At 49.7% G+C, this 13,879-nt stretch overlaps 1 protein-coding gene across 2 annotated transcripts in view; it reads right to left on the bottom strand.

Annotated features, from left to right (window-relative positions):
• Positions 1 to 2,063, bottom strand: part of GFOD1 (Gfo/Idh/MocA-like oxidoreductase domain containing 1) — a 113,219-nt gene extending 111,156 nt beyond the window's left edge. Inside the window, exon 1 of one of the 2 annotated variants that reach the window (XM_072813639.1) lies at positions 1,922 to 2,063. Coding sequence is in view for 1 of the 2 variants with exons in the window: in XM_072813638.1 (XP_072669739.1) it covers positions 443 to 695 (253 nt within the window). In the remaining variant the exon portion in view is untranslated. Of the gene's footprint in view, positions 1 to 442; positions 919 to 1,921 lie in introns of those variants that run through there. The other variant, XM_072813638.1, reaches the window with a different exon arrangement.
• Positions 2,064 to 13,879: the final 11,816 nt, after the last annotated feature.

Raw genomic sequence — 13,879 nt, 5'->3', positions numbered from 1 at the left:
GAACGTCACATTCTGATCTCACAGCCAAGCCACGGCAGGAAGAAGCCAAGCGGCCTAGCGGGGCGCCCCCGCCGCCCCCGCCGCCCCCGCCAGGTGGCCCCCGCCGCCGCGCGCACGTGTGCGGCCCCGCATTCGCGGTCCCGGGCGCGCACTCGCAGGCGCGCACGCAGCGGGCGGCCCCGGGCACCGCCGGGCGCTTAGTTCCCGCGCCCCGCGCCCCGCGCCCCGCGCCCCGCATCCGATCCGCCTCCTCGGCCCCCGCGCCACGCACGTGGGAAGGCGCGTCCAGGTGGCGCCGGCGGAGAGCGGCGAGCCCGGCGGCGGGGGTGGGGGGGGCGGCGCGGAGGCCCCGCGAGCCTCGGGGGTGAAGAGGGGGCGAGAGCAGAAGAGCAGCAGGCGAGGGGAGAAGCCGGGGGGCGGAGGGGAGGGGGGGGTCGCTCACCCAGGGTTTTGACCGCGATCTGCCTGGTGAGGGGCGGCGGCAGGTTGATGCACACCAGGTCCACGTCCTGGTGCAGCAGCACCTCGTCAATGCGGCTGGTGTAGAAGGGGACGCTCATCTCCTTGGCCAGCTCCTCCGCTTCCTCCTGCGTGCGGCCCCACAGCGCCTTCACCGCGAAGCCCTCGTCTTTGAGCAGCGGGATGATGACACGGGCCGTGAGGCTGGTGCCGAACACGCCCACCCCGGGAAGCATGGCTGCTCCGGCCACGGGTCCTGCTCGGGCTCAGCTCCCCGGTCGCACACGCTCGCGCGCGCGCACACACTCACACACACACACACACACACGCCCCTCGGGCCGCTCCTGCACCCGGCGCTCGCCGCGGGGCGCCCGCCACCCAGGGCCCGGCCAAGGCGCCCGGCTGCCGAGCGCGCCCCAGCCGCAGGCGGAGCAGCTCGGGCAGCCTCAGCGCGGCGTCTGCTGCAGTGTCCGCCACGCGGGGCCCTCGTCCCTCCCGGGGGCGGCGGCAGGGACCCCCCCGGGGCCCCGGCTCAGGCAGCGGACCCGCCGCAGCGCCGGCCGGCTCCGCGAGCCCCGCCGAGGCCGCCCCATGGCCGGCTCATGCCCGCGCCCGCGCCCGCGCCGCCGCAGCCCGGGGCCCGCCGCCTCCCGCGGCTTCCCGCAGCCGGACACTCGCACGCCCGAGTGGTCCGCCCCGCCGGGTCCCCCGACTGCCGCGCGCGCGCCCGGGGCTCGGAGCGCAAGAAGCGGGCGGCCAGCGGGAGGCCGGCTACGCGCGCGGTCCGCGGGGCGCCGGGCGCGGGTCTCGAGCTGCAGCGCGGCGCCGGCGGCCACGACCCGGCGCCGGCCTCATTCTGCTGCCATGTCCGCTCGCGGCGCGGCGCGGCGCGGCTCGGGCGGCCTCGGCCCCAGGCCGGCTCGGGCTCGGGCTCGGGCTCGGGCTCGGGCTCGGGCTCGGGCTCGGGCTCGGGCTCCGGCGGGGACGAGGGCGGAGTTGGGGACTTGGGCTGTCAGCAGCCGGGTGTCGCCGCCCCGCCCCCGCCCCGCCCCCGCCGCAGCGCCGCGCGCCATTGGCCGCCGCGCGCCGCCCCCGCGCCCGCCCCGCCGCCGGGGCTCCGGGTGCGCGCAGCGCGGGGCGCAGGAACCCGCCCGCCCCCGGCCCCCGGCCCCCCCCGCCCCCCGGCCCCGCCCCGCGCGCCGGCCGCCCCTCGGCGCCTTCCCTTTCTTCGCCCTCGCCTCCTCCTCCGCTCGCCGCCGCTTCCCACGCCGCGCCCCACGCGGCCCGGGCCAGTCGTCAGTCCCCGGGAAAGGGGCGGGCGGGCGACCCGGCCGGGAGGACCCGGGGGTGGGGGTGGGGGGGTCCCAGCGAGGTGTGCGCCCCCGAGCGGGAGCCTTTCCTGCGCGCCCAGAACCACCCCAAGGAAGCTTTCCGGGCATCCCCTCTCAATCCTTGCACCAACCTTAAGGTGATCGGAAACCCATTTAACTGACAATGTCATCGAGCCCAGGGGAGGGTAAGTGGCTCGCACAAGGTCACGCAGGAGGTGAGCCGCGCACCGACGCCGCCATCCAGGCCACGACGCGGAGTCCGGGCGCTGGGCTGGGGAGGCCCCCCTCCGAGAGAGCTCGCTCCAGGCCCGCGCCACCCCTCCCGCCCTGCGCCCAGCCTTGCTACCGAGCTCTGCCCTCCCCGTGAGGCCAGCGGCCCAGTGGACGCTACGGGAGGGGTCCCGGGGGGCTGCGGCACCCTGTCCACGCCTGGGTTTCGAGATGGAGAGGACGCCCCGGCCAGAAGCTCCGCCAGTCCCTTGACCTCTGGCTTCGGCTTCTTTCGCCGCTTCCTCCCCCCCCCCCCCCCCCCGCACCCTCTGCTCCTTTGGAGGGAGCACCCCCCCCTCCCCCCCCCCCCCCCCCCCCGCTGAAGCTTGCCGGGCACCCGCCTGCGCGCATTTCCTGGGCACCGATCGCACTGACATGTAAGTAGTAAGCACTCAATAAACATTTGCTAAGTAAATAAATATTCACTGAATGTCCACTTTGTGCGCACTTGGTGCTGGGATCCGGGACCCAAAGCTGAATCGTACGGGGCCCGGCTTCCAGCTCCGAGTCTCTTGAGAGGTCAGGGGTCCTGGCATGTCCCTCTCCTGCCTTCGGCTCTCAGCTCCATGTGGCACAGGGTCGGCTTCGACACCGGAATGGAAAACGTGATACTTGCAAGCTTTTGAAACGACTTGTAACAACCGGCAATGAGGCCGGCGCCTCGTGTGTTGCAATGGGGGGAGGTGGCTGACCTCAGGGCGTTAGAAGAAAGGGACAGAGGACACTGAGTGCTCTGAGTGGCTGCCAGCGGCCTGGGAAGGTCTGAGACAAAAGGAGTATTGCCATCAGTACTGACAGGCTTCTTTTGAGCAGAGGTCTTGTAAGAAGCAAGGCAGGACCGCCTACGAGGGCAGAGGGTGCAGGCAATGGTGTCAGACACCAGGCACCCTCTAGGCACAAGAGGCCAGGCCATGTGTCAGCGATGGCAGCGGTTCATCTGGAGCAGGAGATGTGGAGCTGGGCACCGGGCTTGGAAGCAGAGCCAGAGCACCTGGGGTTGACTCTTGGCTCTGCCGTTATTAGCCATGGGACCTTAAGCAAAATACTTCCCCTTTTTGGTGCCACAGCTATATCTGTTAAGTCAGGGTAATAATGGCATAAACAAAGGATTTTCAAGGACTAGATGAGTTATTTTTATAAAGGCCTTAGAATAGTGTCTGGCACATAGTAAGCTCTAGATAAACGTTAAATAAATATGGAGAAGGGTCTGTTACCAACATCATTGCTCCATGTGAGAGCCAATTACATTGGCCAGGGCAGCAATATCTAGCCAGCAAGAGGTAGTTTGTGTTCCTTTAAAGGGAACTGTACCCTTAGCTTCCGTGTGAATAAAAATAGACCTTACATCTGTGTAATATCAAAAGAAAACTATCACATTTGAGTCTCATCAAATGTATAAAGCAAACATCATCCCCATTTCATAGAAGACAAAACTGAGTCCTGGCAGCAACTCAAACTTACAAGTCTAAAGCAATGCTTCATTTCCAACCTTCCCCCCAAAACTGTTGCTCCCCCAGGCACTCCCATCTCAACAAATGGCACTGCCAGCCCACCGTTTGGCTAAAAACTTTAGAGGCATCCAGGCTCCTCACTAGCATACACTTCTATAGTCCAGCTTTAGCAGATCCTCTCTGCTCAGCTTTCAAAATCATCCAGAGTCTGAGAGCTCCCCTGCATGGTGGTCTCCAGGTCACCATCATCACTGCCTGGACCAGAACATTCACCTCCTCACTGGTCTCCCTCTTTGTATTCTCAGTGCTTCCCCCAGAGTTCACATTCTCCACACAGTAGCCAGAGTGAGCCTTGCACGAGCAGAAGAGGGAGAGAGAATCTCAAGCAGACGCGCTACACTGAGTACGGGGCTCCGTGTCACAACCAGGAGATCACGACCTAAGCCAAAACCAAGAGTCAAATGCTCAACGAAGTGCGCCACCTAGGTGCTCCAGCCAGAGTAAACCTTTAAAAGAGAAGTCTGATCATGTCCCACGAGGCTTGACACCTACCAGTCAATAAATCCCAAAGGCCTCAGGATGGCCTGAAGAGCATTGCCTGAACTAACCTACCCCGCCTTGCACGTCTCTTCACCTACGGCTCTCCACCCTACAGCCTGCATTCCAGAATACTGCCCTCCCCACTGCCCTGTATAGACCGAGCCTGTTCCTGTCTCATGGCCTTTGCACTTGCTGTTTCCTCTGCATGCCCCGCTTCCACGCACACCCTCCTTCCACCCCCACATATCGGTGTGGCTCACCCTCTCGCTTTACTCAGGTCTCTGCTCAGATCTCCCCTCCTCAGATTGCTTTGCCCAACCATCCTGGCTAAAATGACATCTTTGTCACGTTTCATCTTTTTATCTGGCTTTATTTTTCTTTCTACCTCCTCTCACTGCCTCACAACATATTATACACCTGTTTATCTGTTTATCATCTGTTTTCCTGAGCAGATTAGAAAATCACAGAGATCAGAAGTTTGTGTGTCTTATTCACTTCTGAACCTCCAGTGCCTAAAATTGTATCTGGCACCTGTAAGACACTCAGTACGCATTTGTTGAACGAATGCTTATAGGTTCTCCCAATAACCATGTGATATTATGAAGAGTGTATGAGTTAATATTTATAACCTGCTTAGAGCTGTTAATATTTATAAACTGCTTAGAACATGCCAAATGCCATGGTCTAGGTCCCGGAGAAGAAAGGCAGAGTATGGCAGGGTGCCTGCCTTCAGGTTGCTTATGCCTGGTGGCCTGTTAATTGGAGACATGAATGGACAATGGCAACACAGTATGGCTCATGCCACAGTAGGAACCTGCAGGGGGTGATTTGAAGCAGAGGAAGGCTTTGAAATCAGAATGGGAAGCCTTTGAAGACCTTCAGAGAGAGGAGAGGACTAGACCCAGATTTTGAAAGACTTGCTAGAGTTAGCTAGAATAAAGAGGAGAGAATATTCTAGACTGGGAGAGGCTAAAAAGAAGCTAACTCAAGGTGGAAGGGTTTGTGTGAAAGAGTCCAGGACATGATGGACAATCACAAAAGACTTAAAGCAGACAGTGAACAATTTTAAAGATGTAAAAAAAAATTTTTTAAGTAATCTCTACACCCAAGGTGGGGCTCAAACTCACAACCCTGAGATCAAGAGTTGCGTGCTCTACTGCTGAGCCAACCAGACACCCAGACTGACATTTTAGAACCATCACTCAGGCTCTGATATGGAGAGGAATTACAAGGGGGTGCACCCTACACAGCCCTGCAAGGTCACCATGCAATACCCAGAGAGTGACGGAAGGCACCGGCAAGGGAATGAAGATGCAGGCACGAGTACGTGAGAAAAAACAGGGCACTCTGCTGTAATGAGATGGAGTCTCCCTGGCCTTGTAGCTAATCAGATGTGGGAATTGAGTGAGAAACACTTGGGGCGACTTACCAGGTTGTAGTTGGCAGAGAAGCTGGCTGTCCGTCTGTGTCATACTGGTTGACAGTACTGGACAGGGGAGGATTGCTCTTAGCATGCATCGGTCCCGAGCTTCTGATAACATGGACCTTTGAACCCCAGGGCTTTTACACATGATACCCTCACAAATACTGGTGTTTATTCTTCATGTTCTTTGTGTGAGACCCTCTTAAATCTGGAACCTGAATCCCAACACAACCTGATATCTTGACCTTTTAAACAGTTTTGAAAATAAGTTCTAAAACAGTTCCCTTCAAAAAATAAAAAATAAAAAATAAAACAGTTCCCTTCATTCCATGATTTATCTGCCAATCTCTACTTTCTGCATCTGGGTGAAGGTTTTAGGCCTATTTTACTGTCATTTAGGATGATTGGCATATGACTCCAAAAAGAACATTCTAAACCCTTTTTTAGAAATAAAAATAGTGAGGATCCATTTTTTTTTTTATTCACAGCTCTGGGATAATGATAAAATGGGATTTCTTCTCATATTACTTCAGTTTAATGATAATTTTAAATATTTTCATTGTACAAGTCACTGATATAGAAATTTCAGAAGTAAGATGAACTCTACCTTAATCTCTCCATCCTTACTTAGCCACTGTAAAAAATTTGGTTTATTTGCTTCCACAATTTTAGAACTATTCTATGGTTTTAATGAAAAATAAAATATTGCGATATAGTTAATTTGTCTGTTCTTTTTGATACAAAGTAGAAACAAGTCTTGCTTATTTTTAGTTGAGTATCCATGAATCCCCAATACCTTTATAAATCTTAACATTTGTAAAATGAAATGCTTTTGCTCTTGGTAGAAACATAGCTTTGCCAAATGTCTGCCAAAGACCCTGGAGCAGTTCTACTAAACACTTCTAGTATGCATAGTGCTGAAATTTATTCCTGAACTTGTCATTTGTAGAGGTCTTTTTAAAAAGATTTTGTTTCTTTATTTGAGAGAGAGCGCATGTACACACATGGACCTGAGAGGGGGACAGAAGAGATGCAGACTCCCCACTGAGCAGGGAGCCCAGCTCTGGGCTCCATCCTGAACCCTGAGATCATGACCTGAGCTGAAAACAGACACTTAACCAACTGAGCCACCCAGGCACCCCTAGAGTTTTTAAAAGTACTCATTCATCATCATCAACAAAACCCACCTTCAACTCTTTGGGGGGGTTTGTTGTTAATAACAGCTACCATTTATTGAGTGCGTGTATGTATTCACTCCTCACAGCTTTTCCTGGTAGGTACAATTATCCCCATTATTACAAATAAAGAAACCGCTACATAAAAAAAAAAAAAAGTTAACTTGCCTGAGGGAGATCATAAAGGCAAGCATTTGACTGAAATCACCAGACTCCCAAATCACAGTCTTACCACGAAGCCCCTGAACTTACATGAGATACCACAGCCTCTGTTTTCCCCTGACAACAGTGCACTTGGCCCTCTAGAGAAGAGCAGCACACTTGGATTTCCCTTCTGTCCTTCTCCCCTTCCCCTAGCAAAGGTCAACAGCCTGCCTGTGGAGGGGCTCCCTAGAGCTGTGTCCAGGTCAGAAAAAGCAATACTGTGCCTGTACTACTGCTCTTGGGGACAGGGGCATGGGACAGTACTGTTCACTGTCATCTCTCCCTTTGACTCCCGTGATAGCCTCTTCAAAGAACAGACTAACGCTTTTGCTGCCTCCCACCTGTAAGTAATCAGAGAGAGCTTTAAAAAGCATCAGCCAGGGGATCCCTGGGTGGCGCAGCGGTTTGGCGCCTGCCTTTGGCCCAGGGGGCGATCCTGGACACCCAGGATCGAGTCCCACGTCAGGTTCCCTGCATGGACCCTGCTTCTCCCTCTGCCTGTGTCTCTGCCTCTCTCTCTCTCTCTCTCTGTGACTATCATAAGTAAATAAAAATTTAAAAAGCATCAGCTAGGCGGCACCTGGGTGGCTCAGTTGTTGAGCATCTGCCTTTGGCTCAGGGTGTGATCCCGGAGCCCTGGGATCGAGTCCCCCATCTGGCTCCCTGCAAGGAGCCTGCTTTTCTGTCTACCTATATCTCTGCCTCTCTGTGTGTCTCTCATGAATAAATAAATAAAATCTTAAAAAAAAAAAAAGGCGTTGGCCATGATACTTAAATAATAAATAAGTAAATATATTAAACTTAAAAATTGTACGTCAAATATTCAACAATAAAAATAATTTTATAAAATACATATCAAGACAAAAATGAATAAAAATAAAATCACTGGCTCTCTTGATGAAAACCCTCCACTGCTTTCCTCCTGCATCTACAATACAATCTAAACCCCCCAAAATGGCCTGTGGGCTCTCAGCTCTGTCCCTCTGTTTAACAGGAATCAGATTCTTGGGCCCAACAAGGATAGAAGAGAGAAGGACCTAAAAACCTAACGTACAGGCAAGGCTTTACTGGGGCTACAGATGGAACTGAAAGAAGACAGACGACCAACAGAGCACAGTTAGCACATCCTCCCCAACAGAAAGAAGTCCTGCTTAAACAGAGAAAGTTCTTGCTCAGGGTCCCATTGGGGTCAATAGGCTAAGAGAAAGGAGGAAAAAATGCCTCATCCTGATTGGCTAGAAGGGCCTCGTCCTGATTGGTTGGAAGGGACTCCCCCTTATTGGTTGGGAAGGTCTCATCCCAATTGGTCGACATTGGCCGACCATTCAGGCGGTTCATTGGTGCTTTTTGGAGCCTTAGGTGGGTGGATGTGTATTTAAAGATTTCATTTATTCGCTTGAGATAGAGAACACAAGCAGGGGGCAGAGGAAGTAGGAGAAGCAGACTCCCCACTGAGCAGGAGCCCGAAATAGGGCTCAATCAGAGGACCCCAGGATTATGACCTGAGCCAAGGGCAGGCTTTTAACATACTGAGCCCCACAGGCGCCCCCCTGGGTCCTGTTACATGTCTGGCTTGTTATACAGGCCTCATCCTGGCCACATCCTGGTTCTTTTCTGTAAGAGAAGCGGCTTAACAGTATCAATCCACAGAAGGTGCCCCAGAAATAGCATAATATTTGTCACCTGGGGCTTGTTCCTGTAGTCCCTAACTATGTCACCTGCACCTCCTTTGTCTGACACAGGCATCTTTGAGCTGAGAGTCAGACATGTGGCAATCACACCTACACCTCCTCTTGATTCCATTTTTTTAAAGACTTATTTATTTATTTATTTATTTATTTATTTATTTATTTATTTATTCATAAGAGACACACAGAGAGAGGCAGAGACACAGGCAGAGGGAGAAGCAGGCTCCCCGCAGGAAGCCCGATGTGGGGCTCAATCCCCAGATCCAGAATCACCCTAAGCCGAAGGCAGACACTCAACTTCTGAGCCACCCAGGCGTCCCCTTTTCTGTCTTTTTTGTTGGAGTAAAACATACGTAACACAAAATTTACCATTTTAGTTATTTCTGAGTATACAATTCCCATGGTCATGCATATAAATCTGTATTTTAAGAAAGAAATAACCTATGAGATGCAAAGAAAACCACTTCGTTCTACATTTCTGTGTTTTCCTTACATTTAAAATGAATCTTAAAAAATTACTGTTTTTTTTTTTAATTACTGTTGTTTTTTTTTTATTTAAATGTTTAAGTGAACAATTAGTTCTGGTCACATGCTCAGAAGTTTCTCTTTTTTTAAAGATTTTTATTTATTTATTCATGAGACACAGAGAGAAAGAGAGAGGCAGAGACACAGGCAGGCAGAGGGAGAAGCAGGCTCCATGCAGGGAGCCCAACGTGGGACTCAATCCCGGGTCTCCAGGATCATGTCCTGGGCGGAAGGCAGGCGCTAAACCACTGAGCCACCCAGGGATCCCCTCAGAAGATTCTTTAATTTCCAACTCCCCCCCAAAAAAAAAAATTTCCAACTCCCTCTCTGAGTAAATGAACACAGTGAAAGAGGGAGCCTAAATGCATCTAGCTATTTTACTAGTCTTCTGAAATACCAAGAGTAATAATGACCCAACTAGATTGCATAGCAACAGGTTTTTTTAATCTGTGTCACTTGCCAGGCCAAAAGAATTGGAGACACAATTTAAAAGGCTTCCACCAAACCTGTGGCTCTTAGTGGAAATGGTTTTAAAATAAATACACAGGGGCTTGGACATTACTAGCTCCTATGGAAAATACAGAACTTTCCTTCTGGATGTGTGAAAATCCTCAGAGCACCTGTCCTCTTCCTGCCCCCAGTTTTTCTAGGAGAATACTATGCTATGTAACTTTCTCCTGCCTCACTGGGTATGTGAGGGCATGGGGCAGATGGTATAATTGTTCTATACATAAACAGAAAGAAAGTATGGTGTTTTTTCTGGACAGATCAATAAGTACAAAGGAAAACTATTTAGAATCCCAAATCATTAACACACTGCTTACACTCACAGATGAGCACACCAGAAAAATAACCCTCCTAACAGTCTGGCAGAAAGTAAATATTATTGGAGAGAGAATAACATGGCCTTTGCAATTCAAATTAAGAGCATTATTCCACTCCCTCAATTTCTGGTTTAAAGGGTAGGGACATAAAACAATAACTTCTCCGTTTTAAACATTTCTCTCCTACTTATTAATTAAGGCATCATACAGAACCCAAAATCAATCACTTGAACTGTACATATCTAGGCAATGTACAATTACATGTACAATTACATGGGCTGTGGCTCTGTAATTCTGGGGTCCAACAGAGGGCCACCCAAAGGGGGGAGAGACACAGGGCTTGTTCTTAGGTAGAGGTAATCAGGGCCAAAGTGTGGCCTGGGAGAATGATGGCAGAAAGAATATATCAATCACAATGAGAATAGAAAGGAACCAAGGCCATTAATTCACTCATTTATTCATCCAGGGATGGTAGAAAAATTATTTGACATCTGGTATAGTATGGGCACCAACCAGTCCAAACCCCAAGCAAAGGCTTGGAGGTCCCCTGTAGATGAAGCCTCAACATGTTATTCCTGGGTCATGGTCAGGCCTGGAAGACTTGGGGGAAAGGTCAAGGCAGTGGGGTGGTAAAGCAGCACTCAAAGGAATAGGAAATGCTCCTTGCCTCAGTTAAATTAATTTTAGAGCTTCCATAGTAAGCAATAGAGGGGACAGTCCCCATGGGAATGACAGTCCTGATTCTCCTGGGATTCTCTTTCCTCTTGAACTCTCACCAGCTATCACTATCATCACAATGATGCAGCTATCCTTCCCCATGTCCCCACCCCACTCTCCCCCATTACCTCCTCCCCCATCTCCATGCCATGCACATTCACTTTTTGTTTTTTCTCTCCGCACACAGCCAAGACATGACTCCAACTTTTATTTATTTTTTTAAAGATTTTATTTATTTATTCACAAAAGACATAGAAAGGCAGAGACACAGGCAGAGGGAGAAGCAGGCTCCCTGTGGGGAGCCCAATGTGGGACTCAATACCAGGACCCCATGATCACCACCTGAACCAAAGGCACAGCCACTGAGCCACCCAGGTGCCATGACTCCAATTTTTTAAATCTTTATTTTTTAATTTTTATTTATTTATGACAGTCACACAGAGAGAGAGAGAGAGGCAGAGACACAGGCAGAGGGAGAAGCAGGCTCCATACACCAGGAGCCCGACGTGGGATTTGATCCCGGGTCTCCAGGATCGTGCCCTGGGCCAAAGGCAGGCGCTAAACCGCTGCGCCACCCAGGGTTCCCATGACTCCAATTTTTAAACAAAGGGCTAGGAGCAGAGGCAGAGGGCTAGGAGCTAATGGCTGGGGAATAATACCAGGTATAGCATTAAACTTGAGAATGTGGCTTACAAAATAAAAGCATAATTACCTTCAGCTTGGAACCTCTCACAGGCCTTCCCTACTTTTACCATGTCATGGTACACAGAAAAATAGTATTTGACAGCACACTGGGGTAAAATAAGGAAGGCCTCATGCAGCTTGGGTGACCTGCCTATGGGCAGTCGGGTCCCCTGAGGGAGGAGAGACCATCTCTCAAGCAGATTGAGAGATCCCTCTGGCCCATCCCTCTCAGAGGGGTTGGGAAGCTTGCTTGTGTCCCAACTGGAAGGGTGTTATCTAGCAGTGAAGTGGTATTCATAAATGTGCAAAATCGCCATCAGAGAGACAAGAGGACTACCTTGGCTACCAAAGACCATAGCAACAACACTTAAGGAGAAAGCCTTCTCTATGAGAGTCCAAACTAAGAAAATTAGAGAGAAGTCCCCCAAAGAAGTTCCTGCCCCAGTGAATATCTGGTGACAATTTTCCTAGCTAAAAGAAAAATCCAGCCCCACAAGAACTCATATGAAAGTAAAAGAAGGGCTGGTTACAGAGCCAAGATCTTCTCTAGCCACCCTTAGGTAGAACACCAACATAGGGCTAAGCTAAATGAGTATGAATATTCAATTCACTTTAATTCAATCCAATCTGACCTAATCAAATAATATCCCTAGTGAAATAACCCTATCAGGTATTGGCAAAGGAGAAATATTCAAAACAGGAAGGGCCCAGTTAACCAGCAGGTCAAAACTGTGCTGCCTGAGCAGAGGCTACCTCTGTGCCACCTGCTGGATCAGTCAGAGTGCAGAGGCAGTGACACAACTGGCATTTACACTCTCCTGACCTGTTCTGGCATTTCCAAGGGCAGGACTGTTGCATTAGACCCTCCCCCATCTGGGGGTCAGAGAGGGTCTTCGTTTTTCCAGGACTATATAGTTGCTATCGTGTTTGGCTTCCCAGGATCATACACAGTTTCTGCTTCTGGAACCCTTCTTCCCTTCCTGACAAGATGAGTTCCTAAAGGAGAGAGACAGTTTTACTCTTTTCCAAATAATAAATCATTTATTTACTAGTAAAACAATAATTGTACTTAGGAATATTAACAGATATTTAGAGAGACTCTTCACTCAACAAATACAGAATACATATCCTTTATAAGCCCACCCAGAATGTTTACACACTTGACCATTTGTTCGGCCACACAGGAAATCACAACACATTCCAAAGGGCTGATATCATACAGATCATGTTCTTTCACCACAATGCACTGAAAATAGAAACTAACAGTAAATGTGTATTCTCCCAACCCATAAATTTGATGATAAAAAATACCATTCTAAATAATCTCAGAATTCAAAAAAGAAACTATAAAGAAAAGTAACAATATTTAGAAATGATACACAAAGAAAGAAGAAAGCACACATATAAAAACGTATGAGGGGGGTGCCTGTGTGGCTCAGTTGGTTAAGCATCAGCCTTCAGCTCAGGTCATGATCTCAGGGTCCTGGGATTGAGCCCCATGTCATTGGGCTCCCTGCTCAGCTAGGAGTCTACTTCTCTCTCTCTCCCTCTGCCTCTCCCCTCTGCTTGTGCTCTCTCACTCTCTCAAATAAATAAATAAAATCTTTTTAAAAAAAGGACATATGAGATACACCTAAAATCGTGGTCAAGGGACTCCTGGGTGGCTCAGCGGTTGAGCGTCTGCCTTTGGCTCAGGCCTGATCTCAGAGAGCTGGGATTGAGGCCTAAATCCGGCTCCTTGCATGGAGCCTGCTACTCCTCCCTCAGCCTATGTCTCTGCCTTTCTCTCTGTGTCTCTCAAGAATAAATAAATAAAATCTTTAAAAAAAGAAATTGTGGTCAAGAGGAAATTTAAAGCTCAAATGCATTTTTTTTTAGAAAACAAAAGAGATTTGGAAATTAATAAACTAGGCATTCAACTGAATGATGGAGAAAGAAAAGAATCTAGAAGAAAGGAGAAATTAATAGGAAACATGAATAACAAACATGAATAGCAGTCTAAAACCAAGAATATAAGCATTAGAAATAAAACCAAAAGATCATTAATTAAAAGAATGATAAAAAAAAAACAAATTTCTGGACAGACTAATTGGAGAAAAAAAGACAGAATAAACAATATGAGCAATAACGATGCTACAACCAAATTTTTGCCTATGATTTTGAAAACATTTATGAAATGTACAACCTCACAGAAAAAATATAAATTACAGAAGTGACCAAAGAAGAAATAGAAAATCTGAATATACCAATCACTATGAACATAATTGAATGACTAGTAAATATCTCTTCTCAAGAAAGGCTATAGGTTCAAACAACTTGACAGGCAAGTTTAATTAAACCTTCTAAGTACACACAATTTTTTTTTCTTCATGAGAGACACAGAGAGAGAAGCAGAGACATAGGCAGAGGGAGAAGCAGGCTCCCTGCAGGGAGCTTATGTGGGACTTGATCCCAGAACCCTGGGATCGCAACCTGAGCTGAAGGTAGACACTCAACCACCGAGCCACCCAGGTGCCCTGGAACACATAATTCTTGTCTTAGTCAAATAGTTCCACAGAGTGAAAGAAAGGGAAAAGCCACCTAGTTCA

Source organism: Canis lupus, chromosome 37 (genome assembly GCF_048164855.1).
Source record: "Canis lupus baileyi chromosome 37, mCanLup2.hap1, whole genome shotgun sequence".
Classification (NCBI taxonomy): domain Eukaryota; kingdom Metazoa; phylum Chordata; class Mammalia; order Carnivora; family Canidae; genus Canis; species Canis lupus.
The sequence above is the reverse complement of the archived record's forward strand: the minus strand, read 5'-3'. Positions and strand labels throughout refer to the sequence as shown.